This window comes from Hibiscus syriacus, unplaced genomic scaffold (genome assembly GCF_006381635.1).
Source record: "Hibiscus syriacus cultivar Baekdansim isolate YM2019G1 unplaced genomic scaffold, ASM638163v2 tig00111330_pilon, whole genome shotgun sequence".
NCBI classification, from domain to species: domain Eukaryota; kingdom Viridiplantae; phylum Streptophyta; class Magnoliopsida; order Malvales; family Malvaceae; genus Hibiscus; species Hibiscus syriacus.
Window position 1 is genome coordinate 11390982 of NW_024063059.1, and position 12032 is coordinate 11403013.

General features: G+C 32.5%; 1 protein-coding gene across 1 annotated transcript; it reads right to left on the minus strand.

Annotated features, from left to right (window-relative positions):
* Positions 1-1158: 1158 nt before the first annotated feature.
* LOC120158825 (ATP-dependent Clp protease ATP-binding subunit CLPT1, chloroplastic-like) lies at positions 1159-3936 on the minus strand. The gene is made up of 6 exons (XM_039169568.1): positions 3644-3936; positions 3530-3565; positions 3251-3360; positions 2389-2568; positions 1401-1528; positions 1159-1288 (listed from the first exon to the last, which is right to left on the minus strand). Exons 1-6 carry the CDS (start codon positions 3835-3837, stop codon positions 1256-1258), a joined length of 681 nt encoding a protein of 226 aa, XP_039025499.1. The 5' UTR covers positions 3838-3936; the 3' UTR covers positions 1159-1255.
* Positions 3937-12032: the final 8096 nt, after the last annotated feature.

Genomic DNA, 12032 nt, shown 5'->3' on the forward strand with positions numbered 1-12032 from the left:
TATTAAATCAAACATAGATGGAATAAATACATACTTTTAAATTACAAAATATAAATATACACACACAATATTTAAACTATAAAAAAGATAAATATGCCTCATTATATATATATATAATAATAATAAAATACATTTATAAATAAATAAGATTTTTACAAATATTTATTTTTTCATCCTGTAAATTTTATGAAAATTTGAAAATTTTAAGTTGTTATGTTTTAAAAAAAATTATAATAAATTAACCATATGTCATCCTATAACCGAACCGTTAACAACGATTAATCTTTAGCGGTTAACCGTTTCTTAATAGTTAACTATTGTTAACAAATTTTAATAATTGTTATAACGAATAATCGAGCGTTTAGACTAAACGGTACAGTTAATCTACCGTGGACACCAATACAAAGGTCACATTGAGCCTTGAGGACAATCCCAGACGACACATGTATGTAAAATGTATTTATCACCCGCAAGAGAGTAGGGATATTAATGAAAAATGATCATGTGTGTCAACCTTAATATACGGTTAAAAAACGCTACAAATTATGTTATTATTTAAATAACAAAACCGGTAAAAAATTACCGAAAACAATATTATTTCTACCGATTTTGTTATTATTGGACGTTTTTCCGATTTTGTTAACAAAACCGATAAAACGCTAACAGTTTTATTATTGTTGGACACTTTACCAGATATGTTAAAAAATATTGATGTTTTAGGTAAAAATAATAATATTTTAAAAAAAAAATTTATCAATTTTGTTATTTAAATAATAATAAAATCAATAACACTTTTTTTTAATTGTATATTAAAGATGCCGCACTGTATAATTTTTCGATATTAATAGCTTGGCCAGACCAACTATCAGTGGCCTTAAGTTCCAGTAGCTATGATTTTGTCTCTTTTTTTTTAATTATAAGTATATAATATTCAATTTTATTGAACACCAAATAAATAAAATTAATAATGCTAAAAATAATGTTGTTATTAAACATATTTAACAGTTATTTTGAACCGAAATTGGGGAAATTCATCTTCAATGATAAAAAAAAAGGTCATTCCTTCCACCAAATCATTCATGACAAAACTTTATAGCTCACAACATTTGCAGTTATTTCACACCAAAAAAAAAACAATGGGTACCTATCATTAAGCTTTGAACAATTAAGGAAAGAAAAAACCCTCACAGGTTATCTTCTTAGAGGAGCATCAAATAGTTGGTTCAAAGTTGGAAATTACACAAATCTTTTGACCTTACTTATAGTTCAAAACAATATCCTCATTAAGCTGCACGAGAAAAACAATAAGACGTCACTCACAAAGCCGCGAAGCCATAGCTGATATACAAGGTAAGCAACTTTCATAGTATTTTATAACTTCTTCGGGAAAAACAACTTACATATTTTTCAAGTTCTTTGGCTTTCTCATCATTAAAACCTAAAGTGGCCAAGATCTTGTGGCCTGCTGATTCTTTCTCTGACCAAATCCCAAGAAGCAAGTAAGTTGTGGTTATTTCCCCACTTTCACCTGCACTTGGCACAATGGTCTTAACTAAATGTGGAGGAATAACAGTTTAAAAAGAATAAGATAATAACATGATTGTAAACAGGCAGGACTTTTATAAGGAATAGCATATGGAACATAACAAAAGACGTACACTATTAAACTTTCAAAGCAGCAAGCTCCATTATACCAAATTTCAAACATTTAGAAATATATAGGAAGGAAGAGAAAGAAGCCACTGGAGAAATGTGGAAGTTGGCACAGCTAAACATGAGCTCCTGTTCAGATCTTACCATGAGCATGGCAGATAGGATACTTTAGTTTGAACAATTTAATGATTTATAATGTTCTAATACAGGTACATCATGAACTTCCAAATTATAAAAAGGCAACCCAGTCATACACATTATCCAAAAGGATACACGAATACAATTGTCATCAACTAATTTTTATATTAGACAGTCGTCCTTAAAAATCACATTCTACTTTCTTTTGAGACTTGAATTCCACTCAACTGTCAGTAATAAACAAGAAGAATAGCTCCTTTATAGCTTGACAAATTAATTATGCAACCTAGTAACTTCAATAAAAAGGAACTAAAGATTTTATTGCATCCTCCTCATTTCTTCTGAAAATGTCAAAATACATTAGCATGAATGACTAACTGTCATCCATGTAATCCAAGATAAAAAAAAAATTCCATCTCCATGCGTCAGTGGCAGTGACTAATATTTACATCTAGTTGCATGAGATTTGTTGATTAATACTTAAGTATCAGTTTTTAAATTACAAATCAGTAATACTTGCATTTTATTCAACTACCATCTAAACTTTTGTATATCGTGATAAACATACCATATGAAGAATTAGAAATTATCTTTTACCTGACTTTAGCTTTTCATCAACAGCCCAGTCAAGAGCCCTTTGAGCTTGCTCGGTTAGTGGAGGATGTTCAGGACTGAAAAAATACAAATCTGACTTTCCAAGTAAGTTCACTGTTTCCTCTCGCGCTTTGAAAAGTGTGATCCCATTAGCCCTTAAAAATTTCGCAGCTTGGCTTGTTCCTAAACATCAAAAAGAGGAATTACATACTGACAATGCAAACATTTGAAAAGATTTCTAACATCATAGAAATTAAATAGGACACAGTATGACTTCATTTCATGAAAATATCTTTTAGGTTAACAGAAAATATATGTTTATTGTCCATATTAGCTCATTTTGGAATATCTTTTCCCCTTCTTCCGGAATGGGGGCTGAGAAGGTGTGTTTAAACTGCTTTAATCAGTAAAGTGAAGTTGAAATGGCAAAGCAGAGGATTTCATGTCTCTTCCATGTATCCGAGGCATTAAGATAACCTACTTATTCGTATAGAATTACAAGTTTCTGCTTCACAATGTATAAGCGAGAATTCAAAACATTCAAAGATAAACGCATTAGCAAAAACTGACGATGTTTGTTTACTTGTTTGTCAGCATTGCTGATTGAATAGGGGAAGCAATAAAATTATTCTAAACAGCGTCCACCTCACAAAGACTAAATCACCTTTCGAATTATGTAAATTCTGACCGAAATCAATTACAAATAGGGCTGCTATAAAGTAGCACTGCTTCACAACAATTCACCAACAGAATCAAGTTTTCATTGAAGTCCACAAGAAATATCTTATTAAAATATTTTTTTCGCATGTGTTATATGATGCTAAAACAGCAACTACTGAGCAAAAATGGCAAAGAAATAACTAACCCTCGACCAGAATTCCCATAAGAAGTGCTTCAGTTCCGGTATTTGGATACTTGAGTTTCCTTGCCTCCAATTCCGCCATTGCAAAGGACTTTATCGATCTTGACGACCATCTATCCACCATAAAGATCCAATTCCAAACAATTACTTACTCACATACAAAACCCAAACTATCAAAATAATATAAATTATACAGTTTTATACATAGACCATCCAATATACACCATAATATTTCCATCCACAATACGTATACATACGAATACGAGCATAGCATTAACTCACTTTGGGGATTTCTCTGAAGGGGCCCTATCCGGTTTCCTGCAAACAAAAATCCAGAAAATTTTCTCAAACACGATGCCATAAAGCAAATTTGCAGAAATTCGGGTTCAAACTTACGCAGTCGGGAGGCTAAGCGAAACGGTGGCGGTGGTAACCGAGGAATGATGTTTAACAACGAAACTGGTCGAGGGCCGAAGTAAAAGACGATTTCCATAAAGAGAGGTCAAAGGAAGAGAGAGAAAGCGTTTGGAAGGAGGAGAATGAGATGTGGAAAAAGCAAACGGGAGAGATGAGAGGCTATAGGCAGCCATTGAAAAGGGAAGAAAATAATAATAAAAGTTAATTGAGAATTTGAGATTGTTTTTGAGAAGAAATACAAATAAATAAGAAAGTTATGGTGATGGGTTTTAACGACGGCTCAGAACAAATCCGATCACTCTCAGTTTCTGGGACTGGGAGCCGTGGAAATCGAAGATATGTTTGGATATTTTCTCTCACAAGTCTTAAAAAGAAGGAAAGTGTATTTTGTTTTGGGTAAACTACATGTTTAATTCCTACACTATCACTTTATTACTTATTGGTACCTAAATTTTTTCTTTTAAAACTATACCGAATGTTTAGTTGAAGTTTCAGTTTGATATCCATCGTTAAAAAATTAATAAAACTACTGATGTGACATCTTTTTACTTTTTAATGGTCATATGGTGTTATCTTATGGTGATACGTCAATATTATTGTTAATTTTTTAACGATAAAGTATCAAAATGAAATATAAACTAAATGTTAGCCATGTTTTTGAAATAAACAAAGTTTGAGTATCAAAATAAAATAAAAGTAATAGTTTAAGTGATAAACATGTAGTTTACCCTTTTGTTTTTGAGGCTTTGCGGAAGGATAATAATGGACTGAAAAAACATAATTGTGTTTGTGTGTGTATGTAGTATGGACCATGGAGTTCCATCTGGGTCCGCATATAAGTTGATCCACAACCCCATAAATCAAAATACGGTTAAAAACCAACCTCAAAATTAATACAAGAAATTTATAAATTGATTTAAAGTATTTTTATTGTTTTATTATAATTAATAATATCTCTTAGGTTTTGGTTTTAATTTGTAATTGGTCAATTATAAAATTTTGGAATATATATTTCTAGGTGTGTTCATAATTCGGTTAACATCGAATTAATCGACCGAACCGAAATTTCGGTCGGTTAATTTTGGGTTTAGTCGGTTAACGATTACTATTTTTTAAACTTCGATTTTGATTAATTCGGTTCGAAATCAGTTAATTAATCAAAATTATTAAATATTTAATATATTATATATATTATTTAGCTTTAGGGGCGTTTAAACTTTGATTTTAACCAAATTAACCGACCGAATAAACCAAAAATATTAAATATATAATATATAATATTTATAAACTTTGGTTAATTCGGTTAACTGAACTTAGTTCGGTTTGGTTAATTTTTTTTGGAAAAAATTTGATTCGGTTAATAAAATTTGGATAATTTTGTTCGGTCGTTTGACCGAATTACCCGTTTGAATACCCCTATATATTTTTTACTTGATTAAAAACTTCACTCAAACAATGAGAGAAAATCATATTGTTTAATGTATTTTCTCCACCTTGACAATAGAAAGAATGATCGATCAAATTCTATCTAGTCTAACTTGTAGAATACAATTATCAAAAGATGAATCTGATTATTAAATTATTAAACAATCAAAATAAATTTACTTACGAAACTTAATTAACATTCATAAAAAGCATATATATGATGAATTATAAAGCAAGAAGAAAGTTTAGGGCGTCAGAAGGCTTGTTCTCAATGGAGTTTACATGGCGACAGAAACACTAAATACTTTCATGCGACGGTGCTTGCTCGACGGAGGACAAATATAATTATTGCTCCTAAGCGAGCGAACAAAAGTTGGTGTACTAACTGCAATGAGTTGGTTTCTTTGGTTAATGATTATTATCGAAACCTTTTCACTGCTATTGGTTCTTTAGGATCTAACTATATCCTTCGGGGACGTTTCAAGGTCTTACGTCAAGAGAGTTATGATTCTATGGTAGCACCGGTAACGATGTAAGAAGTTAGGATTGCTGTCTTCGATATAGGTAGTTTTAAAGTTTCCGGGTTAGATGGTCTTCAAGTTGGTTTTTTATCAGAAAAATTGGGATATTGTCGGATCATCGATCTTTAAATGCGTATAGAAAGTTTTCCAAGAAGGCAATATCCCATCGGATTTGAGCAAGACCCTTCTTGTTCTCTTGCCGAAAGTTTCTAGTCCTGAATGGGTTAGTCAATTTTTACCCATAAATCTATGCAATGTTATGTACAAGATAACTACAAAAATAATTGTGAATCGTCTTAAACCGTTCTTTTCGGATTGGATATCAGCTAATCAAACTAGTTTCGTTATGGGTAGAGCGATCACGGACAATATTGTCATAACTCAGGATGTGATTCATATTATGCGAAAAGAAACAGAGAGTAAAGGTTGGCTGGTAATTAAGATTGATCTGGAGAAAGTTTATGATCGCTTTGAATGAGATTTCATTGAAGATACGTTGGTTGATGTTGGTATTCATGTGTAATTGTGTAATTAAGATTGATCTGGAGAAAATTTATGATCGCTTTGAATGAGATTTCATTGAAGATACGTTGGTTGATGTTGGTATTCATGTGTAATTGTGTAATTTGATTATGTAGTGTGTCTCCACCGTGTCAACACAGATTTTGTGGAATGACGATCGGTCGAAATCTTTTACTCTTTCTCGAGAAATTCAGAAAGGTGATCCTTTATCACTTTACTTATTTGTCCTATGTATGAAGAGGCTCGCACAAGTTATAAAGATCGTTACAGACAATGGTGATTGAAAGCCTTTTTGAACGTCCAAACGTAGCCCAAGTATTTCATATCTTTTCTTCGTTGATGATATACTATTGTTTGTTGAAGCTTAGGTAGCTCAATGTGAGATAATTCGATGTGTTTTGAAGCATTTTTGTGAGGTTTCCGGCCACAAGGTTAGCATAGCTAAAACAACAGTATTTTTTTTAAATATCACAGTTAACTCACGCACACATATTAGTGGATTGTTTGGTTTTACGGTGGTCAACGACTAAGGAAGATATTTGGGTGTTCCATTATTACACAATCATGTTACTTCGACTTTGTATATTTACTTGATCCGGATGGTGCAGAAAAAATTATCAAGATGAGTAGCTAAGAACCTTATTCTTGGGGGACAGATTACCCTAGAAAAGGTTGTCCTAGCTGCCATTCTGATTTGCACCATGCAAACGGCGGTGCTTCATAAGAAGGCTTGTGTGGAGCTTGAACTCTTAATTAAACATTTTGTTTGGGGTATTTCTCCAGACAGAAAGGGAGTTTATTTGATCCGTTGGGGGGAGTTGTGTCGTCCGACCTCTCAAGGTGATCTTGGATTTCGTAATTTACATATAGAATGGATTATCCCTTATGAAGCTTGCATTTAATTTTATAGCGATCAAGGAAGCGTTATGGGTCTGCTTTCTCCGTGAGAAATATAAACACTTTGATTTGGTCCCGGATCAGTTGTTTAGGCGAAATTGTTCTAGGGTTTGGAAGGGCATATGCATGGTTTAAAATGATGTCCGTGATAACGTCATACATTGTGCGGAAGATGGTCATTCCATTTATTTTTGGCGGGATCGGTGGCTGACCGGGGCTGATCCATTGATAATGTACATTCATGCTAACTTATTACATTTCCTCCTTCGTATCGCTGCAACGAGGGGACCATTAGCGTTTGCCGCCAAGGACGTGGTTGGTTGGCAGGCGAGTTTAGACTTTCAATTCTCGGTTAAAATCGCGTATCAGATCTGTTATGGTCCAGCAATTGAAAGAGATTCTCGGTTGTGGAAGTTGATCCATAGTTTCTATGGTGTGCAAAAGATCAAAATATTTATGTTTGTTTGCTCCAATAAGATTATGACTAACCCAGTGGGTTACCCGACACTTTACAACCGATGGATGCGTCCGTGTGTGTTCAACTACCATAGAAGAAGTTCACCATGTGTTTGAGGTTGCATGCCAGTGAACATATGTGATATGGGCAGTCTTGTACGTGCGGATAGACTAGATGAGTTCTTAGTATTGGAGCTAAATAAATGGTTCATCGTTAATCTCATAGAGATGCTTCTCAGTTCGTGGTGAATACGAGGGACTGGAATATTCTCTTTGGGGCGCTCTTATGGCATATATGTATTGATCGAAATGCATGGGTGTTTAATAATGCTATAGTTGAGCACGGTTCAATTCTTGACAAGAGCAAAAGGCTACAGTTGATGTGCTGTGTGGCTCGGCAGGAAGCTATGCATGACCAACCTTCGTTGGTTCCTAGTGTAAGTGTGGCCGATGATTTGGTACTATGGTGTCGGCCAGCGTTAGGATAGACTAAGTTGATTTGTTGCACAATGATGATATGGGGTCGACTATATGAGTTGTCGAAGGTCTATGTGTTTGATCTCGTTCTATGGGCATTGTTATGCTATTTTTTATTATTTTAAGAGTTTTATCATATTGTTTAATATATTTTCTCCACCTTAACAATAGAAAGAACTAATAATCAAATTCTATCTACTGTAACTTATAGTATACAATTATCGAAAAATGAATCTGATTATTAAATTATTAAACAATAAGAATTAATTTCCTAACGAAACTTAATTAACATTCATAAAAAGCATATGATGAATTATAAATTCAATGCCTCCCTCTAGCATAAAGGTATATATTCTATTCTTTTTATTAGTAATAATTTATTTACAAACTTCAATATAAGGTTAATAATTTTTTATCATTATCATACAATTATTTATACAAAAATTTTATATTTTCTATCTCGTTAAAAAACTTTTTCGCTCCAATTAGACTTATTTCCTTTAAAAATATTATAGTGATAATTTCTATAAGAATCAAATAGTCCTATTTGATCAAATATCTAGTGAATCATCATGGTAATTCTGAACAAACTCCTAAATAATAAACCTAAATTCTTATAGTGGAAGTGTACTTGTTCTTGAACTATTTTATTAACATGTCATATTATAAATGTAACATTACTTAAGTACGAATCAAGTGGTCTATGTGGTAAATGAATTGTTGTTATTCCTTGAGGACCCGGGTTCGAGCACCATAAATGTAGGGGTGGTGAGAGTTCAATGTTAAAAGGTTAAGAGTTATCTTTGAATAGATACTACATTTATTTACCCCAGATAAAAAATGTACACTACAGTAGAACTGGTTTATATCGGTGTTTTTTGTCTTATAGCGACGTTTCAAAGCACCGCTAAAAATGCTGCCTGAGCAAAAAAAAGGCCACAAAAAATGCCGCTATTACAAACACCGTAATTGTTAGTGGCATTTTCTACTAATAAACGCCACTAAAAGTCATGTTATTTAGCGACGTTGAGTATACAAACGCCGCTAAAGGTCATGTTATATTGCGGCGTTTTAGAATACAAACGCCACAATAGGTTAGAAATATAGCGGCTTTTTTGGCACAAACGCCGCATTAGGTTTGATATTTATAGGCGTTTTCCCGATACAGGTTCGATATTTAGCGATGTTTGTAGTCACAAACACCGCAATAGATTTGATATGTAGCGGCTCGTCCGGCAGAAACACCGCAATAGGTTGATATTTATAGGCGTTTTCCCGATACAGGTTCGATATTTAGCGATGTTTGTAGTCACAAACACCGCAATAGATTTGATATGTAGCGGCTCGTCCGGCAGAAACACCGCAATAAGTTGGTCATTTAGTGGTGTTTATTCCTAAAAACGCCGCCAAATATGCATTTCATTAGTGGCATTTTGCTCCTAAAATACCACTAATCGAAACTGATTTTAACATATCTTATTTGTATTTTGTATTACCCAAATTTAACCTGTAACAATATTCAACAACTTGCAGTAAATTTAATTACGATTTGAATTAAGTAATAATATATAAAAACATAAATAAATCAAAGTTTACATATACATCTAAGTTAAATATAATGTAGTTCAACATTTTTCAATAACATAAAATAAGCATTAAGCTAAGAAAACACCTAGGATGAATCATTTGCCTCATAGTTTCAATTTGTTTTTGAAGTTCTTCATATTTTCTCTGAAATGTTTCTTCTCTCTCTACTTCTATCGCTACCCTATATGCTTCTCTCGCTGCTCTCTCTTCTTCTTTCGCTTCAGCTTCAGCTTTCATTTGAGCAATTTTTTCATCAACTTGACTCAACTATTGTTTTAATTGAATAACTTCTTGTTGAGAAGACTGGCTGTGTGATGGCATGTACTGAGACGAGCTGGATCAAAATAATTTAGTTGGAGTAACGAATGATCCTTGACAACGAACTCGATCATATCTTTCAGGACCGAAAACTTCAGCAATAACTTGATTTTCAATCTCCTCCGCATTAATAGAAGCATGAGATGAAGTCATAACTTCATACTCTACCCTTTTATCGCTCAATTTTTCCTGATAAAATTTTTCCTGATAATCAGTTAAGAATATATAACAAATTCAAGAATTATTTAAAATATGAAATTTTATACTATAAATATAATATGTCCAGTAAATATACCATAATTCTGCAACTTCAAGAACCATAGGAGAGCCATCTTTTTTGTATGTTTCATTTCAAAGAGTTGTATTCGACCAACTCTACTGCCAGATGTGATTTCCTACAATGTAGAATATAAATTAATACTTACGAAAAAAGTAAGAAATATAATAGAAAAAATGTTAATTACTATATACTACCAACTTAAAATGACTATATGAATAATCATAATTAAAACGCGAATACATGTTCATGAGCTACACGAGCAAAGCCCTTCGATCCAACAGTGTGAGTAAACTTTTGTTGTTATCTACTAGCAATACCAACGTGCTCTTGGTCCTACAATTTGAACTCCACATGACTTATAAAGTCAATAATTAGTGACATAATATTATTTTTAAAGTGCGTCATACCACTCATTTCTTTGAACTCCAAAACTTGATTGTATCTTCCCATTGATATCTGAGCATTCCAGGTGAGACATTTTGCAGCTTTCCTTCAAGGCTGAGATTGTTCTTAAACTATTTATTTTTTAAGAAACTTTTATAGTCTCTCCATTTATTTCCTAACGCTTGCTTCAAATATTCATCTGAGACCTCAAAAGAAAATTTCTCCTATAATTTATACAAGTGTTGAAAGTAAATATATATTACTATTGAAGTACAATGAATAATTTAATGCTTTTAAATTATTAACTTAATGCAATCCATAGCCTGGTTTTTGCTACTATTCAGCATCTCACGCCATGACTCATAATTGATCTGTAGAATACTTGCATTTCGTGCAATAACGCCTAGGTATCCTGATAGAACACGTGCTTCTGTCCCAATAAGTTGATCGACATCGTTACTTGAAACTGTCACGCAATCCCCAAGAGGAAGTTGATACAATTCCTTCATTATCGTACGACCTCTACTCTTATGCATTTGACCATTTTCAACTACATAAGAAATAATTTAGTGTAGGTTTTCAAAATCAAGTCAATAAGAAAATCAGTCACCATTTAAATAAGGAGTCGAACATTACCTTCAATTTATACAAATTCTTCAACGGTATTCGGAACTTCTGTAGATCTAACATCAATCGGATCTTCATTATTTGTTTCTTCCTCCTTTGTAGGAGCTCGAACAATCCGCAGATCACTTAATTTTCTCCTAGGCATAATATCTACAATAAACAAACAACAATATTAGTAAATACTGACAATAATATTAGTAATATATATATTCTACGACATCAACATATATAAATGATAACATTATAAATTACTCAATTAAGATATAAGATCTAACTACATTGTTATGTCATACAATTTTCAATATTTACAGTAAAGTTAATCTGTTCTAAACAAGTTATTCTGATTAAGTCTGCCATGCAATGCTTTTAACTTTGTAAAATGATTAAGTTTTCACATCAACCCTTTATTGGGTAAAACAATGCCAGATTATATCGATAATATGCATACACATTAATACTAAAATAATAGAGCATTCAATTTTATGCCAATGCATACATGCATGTCAATAGTGTCAATAGAAATATACCGAAACACCAAATGGTTGAAATATATGACAAGTGTCGTTTTGATGTCAAAATAATTTCCTTCTTTTCAATTAATAAATAAAGGAAATATGTAGTAAAGAGAAGTAAGGGTTGATTTCACAGGGACTTAGAAAATTCTAAATTTCTGTCTGAATTATTTATACCAGGCGTGATACAGTAAATAGAGGGTTTTGGTAAAAATGTATTTAAGTAATTAAAAGCAATTTAAAGAAATAATAAAGAAATAAAGGTTGTAACGTTGAAAATGAATACGGTAAAAACAGCCTCAAGCCTATCTTTGAATCAATTTCCTTTAGATCATCGAATTAGATTTTCCCTTTGGGATTCA